Raw genomic sequence first — 23,299 nt, forward strand, 5'->3', positions numbered from 1 at the left:
CTCCCTCCAGTCTCAAAAGGCTGACTCAAGAGTTAATGATTAGGAAATGTGAAGAGGTAGAAACAAAGAATAGCTGTTGGGCTAGGGAGCTGGTAACAATTTAGATTAGAAATCTGCCACACAGCAGAACCACTGAACTCATAGTTCCCTGAAAGATACAAACAAAGGCCTGACACATTCCTAAGTTATTTTTATAAGAAACAGGCCCCAGCCAGATGAAAACTGCTGACCATAAGAACACAGATCCTAGAGTGGTTGAAACCCAGGGATTGATGATGCTGAAGACTTCACCTTGATGCCAGCCAATCCAAGAATTGTGTACCAGCCGATCACATACCCCTGAAGCCGCCTCCCTCACACCGCCGCTTGGACCTTTTGAGCACGAGCAGCCTGTTCTCCTTGCTGGATGCCCTGCAATAGACACTGTGCTTTCCTCTGGCTCAGAGGATTGGCTTTACTGCATGTGAGCGAGTGGACCCAAGTTTGATTCAGTAACAAAAGCAGGTTTAGTAAGACGAATTTGAATCTGTCTGTCCCTAGTTAGGAAGAAACCAATCCATCTGTTGAACTGAAAGATGCCTTAGAAAGTGGAATGTAAGCGATGTGTAGGACAGCACCCAAGCACTTTCCTCTTTACTTCATCCTAAGGCCACATTCCTCCTAAAAATCCCCAAGCTATTTCTTCCCAGCTTCAGAGTGTCTCCAGGCTTTATCTTCCACCCTCTGCCTCGAACTCTTCTGCTGCTGTTTGGTTTCTCCACTTTCTATCCTCTAGTCTTATTCGTGGATTCCTCCAGTGCCTGGACTTTCTGGATGGGACACTCAGTGGGAAAGACCGCCCGATTTTTTGTTGTTGTTGTTGATTTCCAAGATGCTTTAGATCTACTTTTTGGCTTCAGTTTTACTTACTGCAGTACATGAGAAAGCTGTGATCCTCTTCTACAGTCTGAACAAGAAAGTGAAAGTTGCTGTCTTGTCTGATTCTGCAACCCCATCGACTTAGTCCATGGAATTCTCCAGGTCAGAATACTGGAGTGGGTAGCCTTTCCTTTCTCCAGGGGATCTTCCCAGCCCAGGAATCAAACCCAGGTCTCCCACATTGCAGGCGGATTCTTTACCAGCTGAGCCACAAGGGAAGCGCAAGAATCCTGGAGTGGGTAGCCTATCCCTTCTCCAGTGGATCTTCCAGACTCAGGAATTGAACCAGGGTCTACCTGCATTGCAGGCGGATTCTTTACCAGCTGAGCTATGAGGGAAGCTACTTAAGCCCTAAATCCTCACTTCAGTTTCTCTACAAATGAGAAAGAGAAAGAAGACTAATAAATGATAACTCTCTACAGGGACTCTGGTGTGGAATGTTGAACAAGAGGCTTGACTGTTGATCTGATAATAGTTAGCAGGTTAGAGTCAAGGTTAAAATGTTTTATCAAAGGACCCAATTACAAAAATAAACTGGTGTTTATTCTCTCTCAGTCCAAGATGTGTAATTGGTTCTCTACTGGGAAATCATCCTAGACACGTGGGGTGTTGCTCCAGCCTGTTAAAATATATGGCTCCCAAATTTGTTTGAGGTGCAGTCCTCTATAGTCAGCAGAAAGGAAGAGGATGAGTAAACTCAGGTGAACATCTTTTAAACACGCAAAATGGAAGTTGCATACGTTTCTGTTTATCTTGCACTGGCACACAGCAGTTAGTCACATGGCAATTCTCAGCTGGAAGTGGAGGTAACTATATGCCCACGATGAAGGAGAGAAGTGAATTAGGGTGGGAAAAGCCAAACAAAATTCCCAACAGGAAATTGTGATATGAAAGATAATCAGAGAAAGAAAAAGATGGCTTTAACATATTTCATTATGCTTTACTATGAATAAAAAAAGAATCAAAGATGATCAGAAAGGTTTTTTTACAATGGGAAAATAAAAGAATAATGATAATCACCGGGATTGTTTGAAAAAATTCATAAATTCTATTAATTTAATATTTAAAAATTCAAGTTGAATTGATAAAAAAACATCTTGTGGTTAAGCACTGGAAATTTAGGGCAGGCAAGTGGAGAGCATAGACAATATAGAATTGGGGTCATCCATAGAGAACTGATATCTTGGGAGTAAATGAAGGAGATAAGGGACTAACCATAGATTATAATAAGCAGAGGTTTGATTATAGAATATTACATAATTAGGAATTTGGATTTTATATTTTTATGTATGTATGTATTTACTTATTTAATTTTATTTTATGGCCACACCTGTGTAGCATGCGGGATCTTATTTCCCCAACCAGGGATCAAACCCATGCTGTGTACATTGGGAGGATACAATCTCAACCACTGGACGGCCAGGGAAATCCCTGGATTTTTTAAAAATCAGACTTTATGAAATGAGAAAACAATCATTTCCAAAATACTGTTGAATGAGACAGATGTCAAAGAGGGAGAGACTTCTGAACTCTCAAAGTCAGCTGACTTGGTTAAGGAGGATGCTCATGGTAACTTCAAAACAGTAGAGCTTTAGTCCATTTAGACTATTTTCTGTTAATAGTGTATGTTTCACCACCTATGTCAGTTAAACTATTTTTTTTCCCTTCGCTTATACTGAAGTAAAGAGCTTGTTGAATAATTTTGGACTCTGAAAGTTTTCTCTCTCTTTAAAGAGAATAGATAGAAAAGAATGTGGTTGGGAGTGATGGTAAATCACAAGATTGGATCAGAAATTTTTTTAAAATTCCCCCCTTTTAGACAGTAAGTCAATTTGATCAGTTGCAGAGTTATACTGTTGACTGATGAAGGTTTGAAAGTTCTCTTTGCAGAACAATTTTTTTTGTTCAATTCTAAATTAGAAAAATAAAATATTGGTTTGGGGATGTGATAAAAATTTAGATTGTTTTTCTTTTGGTAGTTCTTTCTCAATAATAAATGAACCACTTCTAAAAGTAATCGCAAAGTTTGGAAAGCTTTTGTTCACAGAGGTTTGATAGTATAGAGGGGAAGATGATTAATTACTCAGACCAGCCGGTTCTTTGTTTTCTTCATTTTAGGGAAAAAAATTATGTAGATACCACATGAAGACAGAGAAACCATTGTGGTAAGATAGTGAATCCTGTTGATATTTAAAAAGTGAGAAAAGAGATTATGGCATTTGATAGTTATTTTTTTCTTTGTTTCCAGAATGGACAAAAGCCCATGATCACACTAAGTTATCATTTAGATTTGTTGCTTTTACAGTTGAGACTAAGCCCCACCCCCTGCCTGTCCCAACCATCACTTGAGACTTCACTTCCATTGTGTGCATGTTTGTTAGAGGGCAGGGTGCTAAGCTACAATATTTGTTTAACCTCCCTAAGAACTCTTCAAGGTATCTGTCCTGAAAGCTGCTAATTTATGGTCTAGCAGACTTATATGCAGATAGTAACTAACTGTGAATGAAAGAATGAGAAGTGTGACGCAAAGTAGCAAAATGAATGTTTCACCAACAGCAACCCAGAACTGTCCCGGCCCTGCACCTTGTAGGGAGGCAGGGAGTTTTTTGCTGTTGTGTTTCAAAAGCTGGAACTGAATCGTGCCATATTTCCCATTGCTGCTGAAACCACTCATACAAGACATGCTGCGTATGTGCATCTTAATGTCAGCCCTTTGCTTTACATGACATAAATAAGTTGGTGGTTTTGTTTTAGTGTGGTAGAGATTTTTTTGTTGTGTTTTAGTTTTGCTTTTACAGATGGTTAAGAGTCTGCCTGCTGTGTGGGAGACTCGAGTTTGATCCCTAGGTCCGGAAGAGCCCCTGCAGAAGGAAATGGCAACCCACTCCAGTATTCTTGCCTGGGAAAACCCCATGGACAGAGGAGCCTGGCAGGCTACAGTCGATGGGGTCACTAAGAGTAGGACACAACTGAGTGACTTCACTTTACGTTAGTCCATCTGGGCTGCTATAACAAAATAGCAAAGACCAGGTAGTCAACAGAAATTTATTTCTCACAACTGTAGAAACTGGAAGTCTGAGATTAAAGGTGCAAAGTTTCAGACTTCTTTTATCCTCATATGGCATAGGGAGCTCTGTGGGATCTCTTCCATAAGATCACTAATCCCATTCATGAGGGCCCCACCCTCATAAACTAATCACCTAATCTGAAAGGTCCCATCGTCCAACACCATCACATTGGGTGTAAGGATTTCAACATGTGAGTTTTGAGGGGACACAAACATTCAGACCACAGCAAACGGTTCAAGTTAAAGAGAACACATCAAACTAGGTGTCTTAGCAACCAGCCAAGGAAGCCCTAAGCCATGTTTGCACAGAATGGTAAGAGATGATCACGTGCTGATCTTTTCAGTTATAAGCCTCGCATACTAAAGAGGTTGTCAGTGAAAATGATTTGCTTACACAAAGGTACACAACTTAGTGCAGTTCCTATGTAAATATTTGTAACGTGGTAGACATATTTTATTTTGTTATAGACAAAGAATTTCTTTTTGACTTAAATAAAGTCCTAGTATGGTATTTCTTTGGTTCATTTCCTGATTCCTTAATAAATGATCTAACAGCAGAGATATTTTTTAATAGTACAAATGCTATAGGGAAGGAGAATTTACAGCAACTCACCTATTCGTGTCATTTTTCATTAGTTAAATAATACTCTAATAACTATTTTTAAGTTCCTTCTAAGTGCCAGAAGACAGGAACACACACCCACACCCACCCACACCCACCCACCCACCCACACACACAAACAATGAATAAATAAGACAAACCATTAGGGAACCAAACCCGTGGCCAACTCTGAATTGTGCGTTGCGGGTTCAGAGTCTGGGAATAAATGGAACTGGGAAGTTTCAGAAAGGAAGTGAATTTGAGGTAATCTTTGAAGAATAATTAAGAGGGTTCCAGTTAGACAAAAGGGGCTTCCCCGGTGGCTCAGTGGTAAAGAATCTGGTTGCAACATAGGAGACATATGAGAAGAGGGTTGAATCCCTGGGTCAGGAAGGTCCCCTGGAAAAGAGAATAGCAACCTGCTCCAGTATTTTTCTGGTCTGGAGAATCCCACGGACAGAGGAGCTTGGCAGGCTCTGTCCATGGGATTGCAATAGAGTTGGACAAGACTTAGTGACTAAACAACAACAACACTTCATAACTAAATATGTACCACATCTTGTTGGGAAAATCCCATGGGCAGAGGAACCTGGAAGGCTATACAGTCCATAGAGTCACAAAGAGTAATATACACCACTGAGGGCAAAGACACATAGATAAAAACAGGTTAGAAGAGGAAGTTTTCAATACAGATGGAACACTGTTCACAGGCTTTGGAGTCAAGTGCGTGAGGGCTTGAGTAGAGTGGCGTGAGATGACAGATAAGGCTGGAGAAGTAGACCCAGTAAAGATTGTGAGGGATCATGAGTGCTTTGCTGACAATGTGCAAACAGCCATTGACTATAAATCAAGTTGAAACTATTGTTTAACTATGCAGCATTTGGCAAAAATCTATTTAATTGCACTCTTCCTAGAAATTATACCCTAAGTGCATTATTTTATTTTTCCATAACCCTTTAACCTGAATAGGTTTTTTTTTTGGGGGGGGGGGTTTGTTTTTAATAAGTAACTTGAAAGTATGAGTTGTAGAAACATGCACCACAAATTAATCTTCAGAAGAACTTCCAGGATTCTTTTTTGCTATTAATTTGTTTGACAAGGTAAGCATTAAGAAGGAAAGAAATTCAAACAACATCTTCAAATTAGTTGTTTAAAGTCAGTTTTAGAAATTAATTGATTACTAATGGATTTGATATTCTTTAAGAAAAGCATGAATAGTTTCATAATTACAAATAAAATTTTAAGTTTAATGTGAATTGCAACAAAATATGTTAGTTAGAACATTTTAAATAAAGAGTTTGAAAGTTTGTAAATCAGCAACAAAGCTAAAAAAAGGAAAACTGTTACTTGAGTATGGTCTTTAATAATGAAAATATCCAAAATTTAATTCTAAAACCAGGAGCAGTTTATTTTGAAAATCATTTTCTTTCTTGAACGAACAGGTAATGTGTTTTTTTAAATATCAAAAGTCTACTGATTTCTCACTCTGTATTGTTAATTCTTAAGTTGACACAATACATTTTATTATTCAATTGTCACCAGGAAACATGGTCTATTTTCTTTCAAAGACTCGATGATATTGTTTGCTTTTGGCTTAGTGTATATCAGACAGCTTCTACAATTAGCTTAACTACTTCCTCTTGGAATTTAATGCTTCATTTGCAAACTTTAAACAAATGAAAAATCAGTTGCATACAATATATTTGCTTAACCAATAATAGGAACTTTATGAATTTTTAAGTCAAATGTTATGATATAAGCTTAAAATTCAAATTTAATATTAAAACTATGTGTCACTGTCAATATTTTACAGTAAAACATATTCCAGAATATAATTTTTTAATTTCTCACCCCACACATCCATTCACTTAGAAAATTTTGATAGTCATTGCTGATTGATTTTTTTCTATTTTAAAAGAAACTGGTGTCACGGAAGGCAAACAATTTATTGGCTTTTCTTCCATACTTCCAGGCCCCACAAATCACTATTCAGGAGTAAGGTTTTGTGGAATGTACGATTTATACATGAGCAACTCAACATTCACTAGATGGATATAATAAAAACAGATAAGTAAGAGACAATTTAAAAGTCAGGCTACCTCTAACTGTGTAGCTGTAAGATAGTGTTCTTTCTTTATTAAATACTTTCCAAAATTAATGAAATATTAAAATCTACCTGGAATAAAATGTAAGTTCCGCACCGAGCTTCTGAGATGAAGCGTTCGTTCTCGTTTGGAATAGAGGTAGTTTGTCCTGCTGGGGCACCTGTAAAGCCCATCTTCCTTGGGATTGGCGGTTGCCGTGGTTACTCTTTGTTTGGAGGGCGGGCGCTGTTTTCCAACACAGCTGGAGGATTCAGCCGCTGCTGGGTGAGCGAGCACCCCTCAAGACCCGGGTTGATGGAGCGGGAGGCGCCGCAAAACTGCGGGGGCGCAAGTGGAGCCGGGCCCTTCTCCGCCAAGGCCAGGCTTGAGGGCGAAGGGGGACCGCGCGCCCAGGGAGCGCTGAGCCAGTCTGTAGAGCGCGAGGCTCCTTTCAGTTTTGAAAAATTTTGGTAGTTCACTCAGAACTTGAAGAACTATAATTGAAGGGTGGGGTTCCTTAAAATTTATCATTTTTGGCTGCTTTGTGTGCGTGCTCAGTCGTGTCCGACTCTCTGCGACCCCAGGGACTCTAACCCTCCCGGCTCATCTGTCCATGGGATTTCCCAGGCAAGAATATTGGAATGGGTTGCCATTTCCTCCTCTAGGGGATCTTCCAGACCCAGAGATGGAACCCGCATCTCTTATGTCTCCTGCATTGGCAGGCGGGTTCTTTACCCGCTGAGCCACGAAGACTCCCCACTTAAGCCACTAAGACACCCCACTAAGCTCGCTTGGCACCTTTAGCCAACTCCAATTGATTTACTATCAACTTGAAGTAGTTTACCTAGCCTCTTTGCAGTAGGATCGATCTAAGGCTGCTGTATCCAATTTTGTAACCACTGGCTAGAGGTGACCATAGAGAGTTTAAATGCAACAAGTCCGAATTGAAACGTGCTGTAAATGTAGCCATTTCCTGCTCCAGGGATCTTCCCAACCCAGGGATCGAACCCCGGTCTCCCGCACTGCAGGCAGACGCTTTACCTTCTGAGCCACCAGGGAAGCCCCCCAAAATGTAAAATACACATCAGATTTTGAAGAATTATTAATGTACAAAACAAAGTGTAAACTTTTTAGCTATGTAATAAATGCTTTTCTGCTGAGTCTATGTTGAAATAATATTTTGGATATAATGGATTGAATTAATATATATGATAAAAAATTCAACTCTTTACATTTTAAAAAATTGCCACTAGAAAATTTAAATCAAATATGTTGCTCAAATATGTAATTGGATAGGACTGATCTAAAGAGCCAGTAGATGCGCTGAGATGGGCATATGATGGAAATGTCCCTTTCCTTTACCCTATTTTTCTGCCTTTTTTTCTACATAAAGTTTTGTGTATCTCTGCCTTCTGCCTTATAACCATTTTTAAAATCTAATTTTCCACCTAGCAAAGGTTTTTCTCCCTCTATTCATTCAAAGCTTTTGAATTGCATTTTAAGTAAGTTAGATTGTGGGGTAGCATTTTGCATTGGTTCTCGTTTTGTTTTGGATGAAGGAGGTTATGAGTAAAATTGGAAAATAAAAACTGATTAGTACAGCATTGTTCAAACTTTCTTTTTACTTAGACCCACATTAAAACAAAAATTTGCATTGCATTTCATGTACATGTGCACACATATACATGTACTTATAATTGAAGCGAAGTTTTTTAAACAATTTTTACTTTTAGTTTATATAGTACACTTATAGTTTCTTTTCTGACCTACCATAGCTTTTCCTATCCTATCCCATCATTTAATCTAGATGACCAAAAACAGCTAAATTAATTTCTTAATCCATGAATGGATTACCATCTGCAGTTTGAAGTCTACTGGTTGTTCGGAAAAATTGCTGGGCAGATAATGAGCTTGCCTAAATTTGGATACCTTTGGATTGTGGGAAAAGCACTGACTTTGGATTCAGAGTCTCTGAATTAGGATCCTACTCCCATTACTTTTTAGCAGAATGCTATGGGGAATTAACTAACCTCTTCCAGCCTTAGGTTTCTCATCTATACAATGACTGTAATGACCTTTAATCTGTGAAGTTAGTCCAGAGATTATCAAGCACACAAGTGTCTACTAGTGCCTGGCTTGTCACAGGTACTTAATATACACGGAAGCTAATGACAGTAGTTAACAATGATGATGTGAAGATATTCTGCAATATACTGCTTGACCCATATCCATTACAAGCCTAAAGATTTAAGTGAAATGAATGTTCAATTTATACATCATATATTATTAATTATTTCATTGTTGTGGCTATCTGGTAGAATTGGCAACTCTGATTTAATGAGTGCAAACTAGCCGAATGTGTCCCCATATATAGACCTAGGATGTTCTAAGTATTTTTATCTCTGAATACTTAAGCTGTTCACAGTTATTTTGCCATTAATTATTACCATGAAAATGAGTTTTAGTGTGAAATTTCTTGATGAAGGTAAGCCAAACCCGTTCCACATAACTTTTCCTTTAGCAAATTTAAAGAGAATTATCATTAGATTTGATCATTTTGTAGTCAAACACTAAAGAAATAATGGATGAAAATAGGGAGAAAGCAATTATCTTTAAGATATAGTATAGGCATAATAAGATGTGATAAAACTTTGCTAAACTAAAGCATTTTTACATAGAACATGTGGATTGGTGTGGGATATTAAAGAACCTGTAGTTTTTACTAGCATTTAGCCTCTTCAGTTTTCTCTAAATGGTTTTATGTTTTATTATGAAGGATGATGGAAGGCAATGATGATGATGATATAAAGCTCAGAGAAGAAATAGAGGCTGAATTGGATAAAATCAGCATTTCTTCCTTGGAAAAATATGATTTTGATAGTGATTCAAAATCAGAAACCCAGAGTGATAACAGTGATCCAGTAAGTTTTGTGCTGTGCTTTTGAGACTTTCAACTGAAGGAAGCTCTGTTAGGAGAAATACTACTTTTCTCAGCGTGTTTTGTATACTCCTCTCAATTTTTTCCCCTTAGGGTGACCTTTAAACAATGCATATTAGTAGATATTTAAATATAAAAACTATATTGAGAAATTACCTATAATTTCATGTGTGTACATGTGCATTTTTTCACAAAATTGAGATTTTACTATTCATATAATTATGCATATGTATATATACATATATGTTGTTGTTTAGCTATAAGTCATGTCCAACTATTTTGTGATGCCATGGACTGCAGATTGTTCTTTCCATGGGATTTCCCAGGCAAAAATACTAGAGTGGGTTGCCATTTCCCTCTCCAGGGGATCTTCCCAACCCAGGGACTGAACCCATGTCTCCTGCATTGGCAGGTGGATTCTTTACCGCCCAGCTAAGGGAAAGTGGAAGTGAAAGTCAGTCAGTCGTGTCAGACTCTTTGTGACTCCATGGACTATACAATCCATGAAATTCTCCAGGCCAGAGTACTGGAGTGGGTAGCCATTCCCTTCTCCAGGGGATCTTTGCAACCCGGGGACTGAACCCAGGTCTTCTGCACTCCAGGCAGATTCTCTACCAGCTGAGCCTGGGAAGACACACATATATATTAGTATCCTGCTTTTTTTACTTAATCATGAGTATATTGTTATATGTTTAGATATGCATAAAAATCAAAATGTATGTGAAATCTTTCAACCAAAGAAATAGTTACATTTTTTTTTAAAACAAATGTATATTCATTTGTGTATTTCCTCCAGTGTTTATATACCTAGAAAATTTATTCATGGATTCATTGTTTTATATCAAAATTCTTAATCCAATGGAAACTTATTTTCAGCTGTATTATAAAAAGTAAGTCTAATTAAAATTTCCCTTCAATATTTAGCAAATATCCCTGGTGTCACTTGTGGAATAATCCACCTTTTCTCAATTGACTTGTCATGTCTGCTGTATATACTTAGTTGTTATATACATATCTATCCAGAGTTATCTATTCTTTTCCATTATTCTGTTAATTTTTGCCCTATTTTGGTTTTATATTTTTTAAATGTAAAATTCCTTCAGTAGCTTTGCTGCATCAAATCTTTTCAACTAAGCTTTTTTTCCCAAGAAAACACATTTGTCAAGTTTCTTGAAATAATTATACTTTGATTTTTAATTAGGATTGCAATAATCTATATAATATTTCAGGAAAAAATAATATTTTATTATGTCTTTTTATCCATAGATAACTTAAGTAAGACAGAAGTTCTGAAATTATTCATCTGGGGATGAGTTCCAACAGAATCATGGATGCAATTTATAGCCATCTGAAAATGAAAAGCAAATTTTAACCAAGTTTGTTTGGACTATGCTTTTTATATGAAGCTCTTTTACCTCATTCACCCGTTTTAGTCAAAATTTTGGCATTTCAGAACAAATTTTGATGCGTAGTTTTAGTAAATAATTTTACAGTTCCTTTTATTCTTCACATTTTTAGGATTCAGATGAGCTTCCTGAGTCTGTTCTTCACTGTATTAACATCATAAAGAATAAGAGTAAAACTGCTGAAGAGCTCATTCTTCAGGACTTGGAGGATACTGATGTTTTAAGTAAGTACAGTTTTCATCTGCTTGGTAGATAAGTTTTCTGTAAGTATGAATAATTTATAATTTAGAAAATTAAACTGCTTGAAGTTATTTCTTCTCATATACAGGTGTGTGCATTTATCTCTAATAAAATCTCTATATTATATTGGTCTGTTCAAGTTAGTTCACACATCTGTTTTAATTACTACCTTCCTTATATCTCCAATAAATACTAGTCACTAATAATTTGTTTTACTAGTCCTAATTAAAGCCAGACATTCTGTTACTTTATGTCAAAGGAACCCGAGTGTGGGACTGTTTTAGAATTATCAGTTTATATGTATTTTTGGAGAAAAATATAGTTTATATAAAAGCCTCACAACCTTTATTTGCCTCAACTGAGCAAATTTACATCTTGCAATTATTGTAAGAATAATAGAATGAACAAAGATTTAACTAGAAGTGTAATCCTAGCTTAGATTATAATGAAAAATGGCAACAATTAAAATGTTCAAATGTGTCTAACAATATACTCTTTTAAAAAAATGAAGGACAATTTTAATAACGTAAGTTTTATGGTATACTGTAAAAGTTATTATGAAATTCAGTGTCATTTATGCTTATATTGGTATAAATTATGTGGATATTCACAGATGTTTATACCAAAAATATTAGTGTGTGAAAGGTACTGTTGTAGCCATTGAGGATACAGCAGAGAACAAAACAGGCAAAGATCTTGCTCTGTTATTCTAATGTTCCCATGTTGGGAGACAGATAGTAAGTAAACACATAATATTTCAATAATGATCATCCTGTGAAGGGAGGATTTCAAGATAAGGGGATTAAAAAAAAAGATAAGGGGGTAGAGATTGAATTTTGCTATTTTAGATATGTGAAGTCAGGGGAGGCATCTCTGAGGAAGTGGTATTTAAGTAGTGACTGAAATGAGATAGTAAGCCACATGGGATATGCTGGTGAAGAAGTGAGTCACGTAGCTGTCTAGAGAGCTGGTGTTCTAGAAGGAGGGAATTGCAAAGGCCACGGCTCACTCAGTGGGCTTAATGTGTTCAGAGAATAGTCAGCCTTTGTGGTTACAGTCAGGCAAAGAATGAGTCAGATGTGCAGGGCTCTTATAAATCCAAAGTGTGGACGTTGGACTCTGCTCTGAGTATATTCAGGTTTTTCAGAAGGGAGTGACAGTGTGATGTATTTTGAGGCGGTCACTCTGGGAGCTGTGCAGTGAAGATGCCTTGAGGTGGCAAGAGTCTAAAGACTATTACAGTAGTATGGTTAGAGATGATAGTTTAAACACAAATGGTGAAAAATGGTCATATTCTAGGAAACATTTTTAAGTAGGAAGAACCAAAAATATTTATTGATGGATTGATGCGAAAGGAAAAGAGGAAACTGGCTCCGAGATTTTTGTTCCGAGTACCTGTGTGAAAGAATACGTAAAGACTTCTTCAATGTGGACCCTTTAGATTTTAGCAGTGATCATTGTCAAGTTATCATAGATTGTAGAAGTTTGCTTATTTATGTTTACTAAGGTTTTTAAAATGAAAATTTATTTTAAATATATTGGCAAGTATAGAGCTTGATTATGTAAAAATCAACAGAAATATAGAAAAATTAGTTTCATGAAAGATTATAGGAACTAAAGTCATAGCAGTGTTTTAGAAAGTTATAAGGTCTCATGTGTATAGCTCTAACAAATAGGTTTGATAGTCTCAATGAATAGACTAATTTTCCAAGAAAATTCAAATTATCAAAACTGCTTGAAAAATCAGAAAACACGCTTAAATCAGCAATTTGGCAGGAAGATAGAAAGAGATTTCTTCTCAAATGTAGTAGGAACTAGGGATAATTTTGTAATTGAATTGTTCCAATTCATCGAGGAGCAGAAAATCTGCAGATTATATTTCATTTATTAAAAACTGCACATTTTAGATACAAAACGGTGCAAGCATAGCATACACATACATAAGAGAAGCTCGAGGCTAATTTTATTTGTAAATATGGATGTATTGATGAAGGCTGTCAGTTGTATGCAAAAACTATTTTAGCTACTTTAAGCAGTAAGGTTTGGGGGGTGTTTGTGTAAAACAGTGTGTTGTTATCTTTGTATAGTTCTACAGGTTCACAGGGCTTTTTGCCAGGTAGTTCTTGCTTGGATTTCTTACACATTTACAATCAGATGTTGTTTAGGGTCACAGTCATCTGAAGTCTTTACTGGACTGGAATTCCAAGATGGCTCACTGACATGGCTTGCAATTGATGCAGTTTGTTGGCTGGGAATTCATTTGGGGCCGTCAGCTGGAGGAGGCACCTACATGCTGTCTCTCTCTGTAGCTTGCATGGCACCTGGATTTTGAGAAATTGTCTCATGAATAAATTGTTAAGAGACTAAGGTGGTACCTTGTAAAGCTTCATATGACATTCTCCAAAGTCATGCAACATCTTTACTACATCCTGATGGTTACACAGGGTCAGCACAGATTCTGTGCCGGAGGGGACAGACAACACAGGGTATGCATACCAGGAAGTGTAGAAGTAACATCTTTGGAGGCTATTAATAGTTATTACAATAAATAACAGAATTGTTAATAGAACTGAAAAGATCAGATTCTATGTTGAATATCTAAAGTGTAGGGAAAAATACACACATGTGTACTGTGGAACTGTGCTGTAGCAGGAGCTGCTGATAAAAAGATGAAAATCAGAGATATTAATCCTCTTCTATACACTCCTATCTCCAACCCAAAGCTCCCTCTATCATAGTCTGAGCCAGAAAAATGAAAGTATCTCTCTCTGCCTTTCTTCACACATAATATTTTTATGAAAATAAAGACTTGCACAAATATATCAATTGGCAGAATCTAAATCATCCTCAGAAACATACCTTCAAAGGAATCTGGAGAATGCTGTTTTTTGCTTTTCAGCTTCTCACATAGGAAAACATGCCAGAGAGACTGTGAATGGGTGTTGAAAAAGAAAATCTGTAATACTGGTCAAAATACTTGTGAATGGTCAGTTAATTCGCAGAATGGTCATCTGTAAAAAATACTTTACAACCAAGGAATAAAACAAGCTAATTGAACAAGAAAAAGAAACATAACTACCTCTCCACAGATGATAAAAAGACGCTAAAATTCAACAAAACCTCACAAAATTGGGAATGAAAGTTTCTTTCATGGACATGTTAGTCATTATAATGTTTTAAATTAAGACTTTTATTAAAGCATTTTCAGTATCTTGTGCAAGATTATGTTGTTTGTGGCAGATAGACTTGAACCTTTGTTGATTTCTAGTCAAGGTGTTATTGTGATCTTAAACACAGCATTATTCTGTATACATGAAAAGTGAATTTCAGTTCTAAAATATGAAAGGTGATAAGAGTGCTCTAAAAATCTGTTGCTTTTATTTTTGAATAAAGATTACAGATTTCCTCTGTTCTTGGTTCTTCAGTATTTTTCTATTGCTTTGTTCAAGACTATTCTATGATAAGGAATTTAGGATTAAAGGATGATAAAATAGTTTGGGATTTTAACATGTTGTGTCTTGCTTTAATATTTAAAAATGTTATAACTTTTTTCTCTTTATAGGCTGTGGTTATGGAGGAGTTTCTAATAATCATATGCATTTAAGGACAGAATTACCAACCGAATGTAAAGGAAATCCAGAACAGCTAATAAAGGTATATGTTGTCTGAAAGTGCTCAGTATTATAGTTAGAAATTTTCCTTTTCATCTCACATAGGATTTAAAGTTCACTGTCTTAAAAATTAAATTTTTAAGCAAATAATTTTTGGTTTTATTTTCTCTTCTGACATAGAATATGAAACAATGCAAATTACAGTCTTTAAAATATTAGAAATGGTGATTTGAACCAGCAGTACTTGGAAATATAATGTAAATAAGACCAGCGTAACTATATTGGATGGTATTTTTTACCTAAAAAAATCCAAAGAAAACAATGACGTATACTCTAATATTGTTACCTTGCTTAAGAATGTAGTATGATTCAGTGGAGTTTTTAAATACCCTGTAGAAGCTTTAAATGTAGAATGTCTTCTTCTTTTTTTTTTTTTTAAGATAAAATAAAAACATCTGTAAAGAAGTGAGAGTAAAGGAAAGCCTAGAATTTGGGGGTAAAACTCCTGGAGATGTATTTCAGAGCAAGTCTCTTCCACTGACTCAGCATCTTGTTCATTTTTATTACTCATTTTACATAACTCTAATTTTACCTAACTGTATTCTTGCTCTTTATGAGGTTGGCAGAATTTGAAAGTTACTTGTGTGTATGTTTCTTACTCTATTTTTTTGGTAACACTCAGTCCTGATACATTAATTTTGAATTATATAGCTACTACATTGAGATAGATATCCTGTACCTTTCAAGCTGGTGGAAGTCTAATTATGGAAAAGTATGAATCAAAATTATAACTTGTATATATTCAAGGTAAATTAGAAAAAATTCTGTTTTTAAAACATTGAATATATTAGCAATTTGTGAATATGTGCAGTTCCTGCAGAAAAAAAATAAAAAGGTGTTAGGAGGAAAGCACATATTAATAGAAACATTTGGACATGAGTGTCAAGCAGGTTAATTCTGAATATTGTAAGTAAATATTAGAAAGTAATTAGAATTCTGAAATACATAAGGAGGGTAAAATACAATTTGCTTCCCTGGGAAAAGCATTTTTCTCCACCATAAAAGAATAATTATCAATGTGCTATGTAATTGTATTTGAGAGCAATTTGAAGTAAATAATTTTCTAGATATGTGTGTGTAAATACTTAATGCTTTATTGAAATGACAACTTTACTCTCTGTTTTGTTTTTCTTTAATCATTAGTACTTTCTTTAACCTCTTAGATGTTATCTGAAATAGAAAAAGAAGAATTTCTAAGAAGTAAAACTCGTTGTGGCAGTCCCGGTTTGGTTCTGGAGCCTGACCTTTGTGATTTGCCAGTGGATGAACATGTTTTGCCAGGTGGATGAACATGTTTTGCTTGATGATACTTTTGATCATTTTATTGTGATTCGCTTTAATTATCTAAAAACCTTAAACAGTTTTCTTTTGCCATTTAGAAGAAAATAGTCATGGTATTTGAAAAATGCTGTACACTTACTATGGTTATTTAATTACATGTTTCATAGTTTTTTTTTATGACTCCTAAATTAACTTTATTGTGGCTCAGCTAGTAAAGAATCTGTCTGCAATGTGGGAGACCTGGGTTCAGTTCCTGGGTTGGGAAGATCCCCTGGAGAAGGGAAAGGCTACCCACTCCAGTATTCTGGCCTAGAGAATTCCATGGACTATATAGTCCATGGGGTCACAAAGAGTCCAACATGACTGAGCGACTTTCACTTTCAATTTAACTTTATGTAAGTATATTTGAAAATTTTCTACATGTAGAGCTGACTGTAATAGATGTACCCAGACCTGCATTTTTTAAGTGTCTCTTAGCTATGTTCCTATACATCTCTTAACTACACACATGAATGCGTGCATGTGCACACACACACAGATACACATGCATAGTTTTCTGGGATAGTTTGACAAGTTATATGATTTCTTTATTGACTGCAATGGAGTTTACATGTATTTTGCACATTAGCACATTGTCGATTTCACTTTAGCTAATATATGGACATTATTTCTTTATTTTGAAATTGCTTTTAAATTTTATATTGGATCAGCTTTGACTAGTTTGTTTTAATTTTTTTCTCTTCATGAATACAGATGATGCTGATATAAACTTTGGATACTGTGAAGTGGAAGAAAGATGTCGGCAGTCCTTTGAGGCTTGGCAAGACAAACAGAAAGAACTAGAAGACCAAGAGAAAGAAACTCTCAAAGTTCAGAGGGATAGAGAAGAAAAGCAGTTTCAAGAAGAAGAAGAAAAAAGACACTGTTGGATGAAACAATTTGAAGTTGAAAAGAAGAAATTAGAGAGTATTCAGAAGGTAAGTTTTCTTATTTTTATTTTTGTTTTTCATACGTTTTTTTGAATCAATAACTCCTTCTGAACAGTACTGATGTTTTGGATTATGGTGTGGCTCGAGCTCCATTCTATGGGTTTTAATTAGCCCTAATAATCAAAGCAGTTCACTGGGGATTAACAGTATTAATATGGACCCCTTGCTTATTTTCCGTGAAATTCGTTGTAATTTCAGGTACTGCTTTGGATTTTGAGATCCCCCAGAGTCTATAAAGTTTCAAAGACTGTCCTAAAAAAGCTGACATTTACAACATAAATTGTTGCTTTTCTATGCCCTTCTAATCATAGAAAAAGGCAACAGAATTTTCTCCATCACAGAATGTCCTTACTGTGTAGTCTGATATCTAGCAATTATGTAAAACATATTTGGTTTCAGTGGTTCAGGCATGCAGGTCATAGTTGTGCTGCATTCCCATAAATGAGCTGATTTCTGGGACTGGAACATTTTTGGTATAAGGGAGTTCTGTGTTGTTTTCCTTTCTGTTTTCTCCCAGCTGCTCCTCAGGTGGTCCACATCCTCAGGCCACAGCAGTGGCATCTTGAGAAACAGGTGGATTTCTGGGACTCACTTGTGGACCATCAGAATCCTTAGACTGTATGGATAACAGGCAGGACTTACATCCGTCTTGCATTACTAAAGTTAACTTACGTATTACTCCCAACTTACTAGTCTTGAGTCTTCTGTTAGCATGTTGTCACATAGGCAGTTCAGGGTATCCTAGCCTCCCATGCTGAGTACATTGCATTTCTGAATTATGTAGAAAGTAAATACATTAAAAACAATGATAATATTGCAGAACCAGCTTGTCCATGACTTTTACTAATATTTAAGCTACAAATCTTTAGCTTCTTTTTAGTCCATATTTTCCTTTCCACAGACTAGATTAGTTATTTTCAAAAGTCAGAAGCTTTTTTTTTTTTTCTCCCATTCCTGAATAGAAGTTAATATAATGTAGATTATTGGAGTAGTGTTTCCTAGCTTGTGGTAAAATGTATCACTGATATTGATTGTTAGTGATATTTTCTAAAAAACGGCTGATTTTTAAATTCTTTTTTCATTGCCATTTTTATTTTGTTTTGTAACAATTTACTGACTACTTCAAGGGCAAAACTTTCAGCTATATGCTTGATGTTACAAAAGAAATTTAACTCCAGGGCCTTACCCTTAAAGAATTATAACTTAGTTTTTGAAAGCAATTTGTACTTAATCATAAATTTATGTTTTAAAAATATATATGACATTAGTAGATTTAATGAGTTTCTAAATGTGTGCTTCGTTTTACCTTGGAGCTTCAAAGTTTTCCACTGGGACCATTCCATAATCTTATAATGATGGCTTCTAAATAGGTAATTTATATATTCAGTAATTCTCACCTGTGTCTTTGTTAGCTTCTTCCATTTTCTAAAGCTGCTGTTATAAATTTCTTTCCTTAAGAGTTCTACCCAGCTCCTTCTTCCTTGTTATTAGTAAATGATCACATTTTTGCATCAATTACGAACTTCTTTTTCTTTCTAATCCCACATCTAGTTAGCGTTAATCTTTGTGGTCACCTTTTTAGCTTTATTTTTTGCCCTTGTTCTTATCTCAGTAAGAGAGGCTTTTTCTACCAAAGGCCAGCTTTTCATTCTTTGCTCTATCACTCTCACTTTTTTCCTATATGTTAAAATAGTCATATGCAACTTTCTCCTTTCTTATTGCTTATACTCATGTTCAGTTTTCTCCTGTCCTGGAAACAAAAGAAAACAGAAAACTCATGAGATCACTGTTGTTTAAATATCTTTCTTTAGCTGCTCTTTAGCTTTACTTATCATGGACAGGCTTCTTAAGAAGTAATTGTTTGTGCTCAATCCATTTCCTCATCTTTCATTCAAACCTAAACCTTCTAGGTGTCTTCTACATCCATCCCAGTGAATTAAACTGCTTTTGACAAAAAAAAAAAAAAAAAAAAAGTTGGCTTCTAAACTGACTTTGACAAAAATACAATGACTTCTAGAACCACACTCACACATCCTAGTGAAGTCACTAGTCATGTCCAGCTCTTTGCGACCACGTGGACTGTAGCCTATCAGGGCTCCTCCATCCATGGGATTTTCCAGGCAAGAGTACTGGAGTGGGTTGCCATTTCCTTCTCCAAAGGATCTTCCCAACCCAGGGATTGAATCCAGGTCTCCCACATTGCAGGCAGATGCTCTACTGTCTGAGCCACCAGGCAGTATTTATTTTTGCCTCTTTTCCTTTTTATGCCAGTAAAAATCAGTTGACCATTTCATTTCCCCTTTACTTCTGTGGGACCATACTACCTTGATTGTCTTCTTACATGTTTGGCCATTTTTCCTTGGTATCTGTTTTTAGGTTAATTTTTTTCTCCTTCTCCCTGAATGTGTCCTACCCCGGATTCCATCTTCTGTTCTTTCTTTTCTCATTCCATGTACTTTCTCTCTTGATAGTCTCAAACACAGCAATGGCTGTTCAGAACCAAATCTATAGTTATAAAAATAAAGTGAACTATATAACTATTCCATACTCAGAACTTAATGGATCTAAAACTGAATACATTGTCTTTCTGAGTCATGCTCCGCCTCTGGTATTCGTTAGTTGTTATTTTGATGAGCTATGCGCTCATCATAGACTAAGCTAAAAAGCTGAGTACCATTTTTGACTCTTCTCTCTCTTTTATGATCCTATTCTTCTAATAGTTACATTATCCACTGTCTCATCCATATGTCTACTACTTCCCCATCGTTCAGGATGTCCTAATGTGTAGCTTGGAATATTTACTGTACTCTCTAATTGACCTTCCTACTTTTGGTCTTGTGTTCTGGAAATTCATGCACGGTAGTGCAGTCAGAAGGATAATTATTTTCCAAAAAATGTTATTTCCATGCTTAAATGCCATCAAAATTTCCCACAGCTCATATGAGATGGTTTCCAAAGAACGTTTCCCACTTCCTCTGATTCAGTCAGTTGACAGTTGGTGGCAGTCTCACATTTGCATTGTGTTTGCATCTCTTCTGACTCCTGTGACCGCATCTGTAGAAGGCCCTCACTGATTCTCTCATGGATTTCTCTAATACCTACTTCACTGATCTCCTTACTGTTTCCTTGCCTTACTCTCTTATTAAATGCGGTGGTTTAGTTGCTATGTCATGTCCACCTCTTGTGTCGCCGTAGACTATAGCCTGCCAGGCTCCTCTGTCCATGGGATCATCCAGGCAAGAGTACTGGAGTGAGTTGCCATTTCCTTCTCCAGGGGATCTTCCCTCCCAGGGATCGAACCAAGGTCTCCTGCATTGCAGGCATATTCTTTACTGACAGCTATCAAATGTAAACTTATAATTTGCCTAAAACTGAGTTGTAATCATTTTCCTAGTTCAAAAACTTTTTAATAAATGCCTCAAATGTTTATATAATCTCTTAAAAGCCGAGTCATTTCAAAAACATCTTTTGTATGAAACTTTGATAATCCTCTAATTATTACAGCGCTTCCTACTGTAATCCTTATTCTGCTAAACTTGGGATAATGTGTGAACATATGATAGCATTTTAGAATTACTAAAGGTAAAGTTTTTGAGGAAGGGGGTTATATTTTACTGATCTTTGTTGATTTTTCAGAGCCTTAACAAAATAGATGCTAATAATGAGTTAATGAAAGAAAACAATTACCCTCTGAGATGATTTTTTATGTGAATTAAATGAAATAGTGTGGAGAGAAAAAAAACCCTGTAATGCAAAACCCATCTTAACATACATTATCATTTGTAACTTTTTTTATTATCCAGGAGTATTTCTAGCTAGTGCCTCTTATTATGTGAGTAAATATACTCAAATTAATAAGACAGCTTTCCAAGATTACAGATATCTTCATGTGCTAATGGGAAACCTAGGTATCGTTTTATGATATTTTAAGTTGGGATTAAAGTTGTTATTCCAGTGCTAATAACTGGGGGCCATTGGGTGAGTTTTTATCTTTAACCATTGTTTACTAATATATGTTGTAAGAGTCATACAGAATAAACATAATATTTTTGATATTTGAGTATCATATTTCAATATTATCATATGTTCAGCAAGAACAGGACAAGATGAATGATGAACTTCATAAAGAGGAGAAAATATGGAAGGAGAGATTTCAACAGCACGCGGTATGTGTGTATTGTTTGTAAGCAGCAGAGTAGTCATTCTCATTTGAAATAAATTACTATGCTTGGAGTGAGTATTTTAAAATAGTATTGCCTAGTTGGTATAGTATTTAATTTACTCAAGTTTTACCAATACTTAGTCACTAGAAACTCCCCTTGAAATGAAATATCCTGACAAGGAAGCTAAACTGGTTCAATTAGTGAGCATGCCTGTGTTAAACTGTAAATGTAAAATTTCTTCCAAGGTTTGAGGAAACATACTATTACGTTTGAGGAAACATACTATTATTTCATTATGATTGAGGATTGTTATGAAAGGTTACTGCATTTCTTTAATGCAACTAACTGAATGTATTAAGTATCCCTTTAGGTTTAGGATGACACGTTTATTAAATTTTAACTAATTTACACTGCAGTTTTTATATAAGATTATTTTAAGTAATTGCAAGTAAAAAATAGACAAAAATATTTCCTTTCTTTGTATTTTTCCAAGTCTTTTTGAAGTTTATATAAACACATTCCTGAAAAAGTATCCTCTCCATCTCTAAATAAAAAAGTTGGTTAGGCATGTGAAGACACAGATTCAATATGAATGACAAGAAAAAAAAAGACAATAGTGAGTCACAGATAATCCAAATGTTGGAGTTAGGAGAGTCATTAAATTCCCATAATTATTATACAGTAGCAAAATAAACAGGAGATAGGAAAAGAAAATTAGAATCTATAATGTAATACCAAGTATATATTCTTCCCCTGGAGGAGGGCTTGGCAGCTCTCTCCAGTATTCTTTTCTGGAGAATTCCATGGACCAAGGAGCCTGGCGGGCTACAGTCTGCTGCTGCTGCTGCTGCTAAGTCACTTCAGTCGTGTCCGACTCTGTGCGACCCCATAGACGGCAGCCCACCAGGCTCCCCCGTCCCTGGGATTCTCCAGGCAAGAACACTGGGGTGGGCTGCTGTTGCCTACTCCGGGGCTACAGTCTACAGGGTCATAAAGGGTTGGAAACGACGGAAGCAACTTAGCACAACACAGCAGCACTACATATTCTAGAGTTGAACAGTTCAGTGTAAAAAAGTAAAATTTCAGTGGATAAATTTAACATTAGATTTGGCAAAACAGGTGAGAACATTATTGACGCTAAAGGGAAGTCAATAGGAAATGCCCAAATGTAAGTGCAGAGAGGACAAAAATGGGAAAAACAGAAAAGAGAACAAGAAATACGTGATACATAATGAAAATATGAAAATATTATAAAATATCATTAATAGTAATTTGGAAGGAAAGGAGAGAATGGGGCAGAACCTGTGGGTAAAGAGATAATAGTTGGAAAGGTTTCAAACTGTTTCAGAAAATTCAACTTGAACATTTAAGGATGAGTAAAGATCCCCAAGTTGAATCAATCCAAAGAAAATCACACCTGGGGATTGAATAATATAGCTATTACAATTCGAGATAAGGAGGGAAAATCTTAAAATCAGCCAAGGAAAAAGCTTATTACCCAAAAAGGAGCAACAGTAAACGGACAGCTGATATTCGTCCTTACATGACATGACGGAAAGACGACAGAATAAAAAACCTAAGTGCTAGGTGGTAAGGTTTCTTTGATCATTGTTGTTGTACAGTCGTTCAGTTGTATCCAACTCTTTGCGATCCCCTGGACTGCAGCGCGCAAGACTTCCCTCTCCTTTACTATCTCTCTGAGCTTGCTCAACCTAATGTCCATTGGGTCGATGATGCCATCTGACCATCTCATCCTCTGTCGTCCCCTTCTCCTCCTGCCCTCAATCTTTCCCATCATCACGGTCTTTTCCAGTGAGTCGGCTCTTCATGTCAGGTGGCCAAAGTCTTGGAGCTTCAGCTTCAACATCAGTCCTTATTTAGGGTTGATTTCCTTTGGGATGGACTGGATTGATCTGCTTGCTCTCTTTGATTAGTGTTCTT

General features: G+C 36.1%; 1 protein-coding gene across 1 annotated transcript in view; it reads left to right on the forward strand.

Annotated features, from left to right (window-relative positions):
- The first annotated feature begins 9,447 nt into the window (after window positions 1-9,447).
- Window positions 9,448-23,299, forward strand: part of LRRIQ1 (leucine rich repeats and IQ motif containing 1) — a 189,091-nt gene continuing 175,239 nt past the window's right edge. Inside the window, exons 1-6 of the mRNA XM_061125407.1 lie at window positions 9,448-9,591; window positions 11,127-11,238; window positions 14,817-14,908; window positions 16,089-16,206; window positions 16,960-17,183; window positions 21,287-21,361. Of these exons, the coding sequence (XP_060981390.1) occupies window positions 9,448-9,591; window positions 11,127-11,238; window positions 14,817-14,908; window positions 16,089-16,206; window positions 16,960-17,183; window positions 21,287-21,361 (765 nt within the window). The remainder of the gene's footprint in view (window positions 9,592-11,126; window positions 11,239-14,816; window positions 14,909-16,088; window positions 16,207-16,959; window positions 17,184-21,286; window positions 21,362-23,299) is intronic.

Source organism: Dama dama, chromosome 3, assembly GCF_033118175.1.
Source record: "Dama dama isolate Ldn47 chromosome 3, ASM3311817v1, whole genome shotgun sequence".
Taxonomy (NCBI): Eukaryota; Metazoa; Chordata; class Mammalia; order Artiodactyla; family Cervidae; genus Dama; species Dama dama.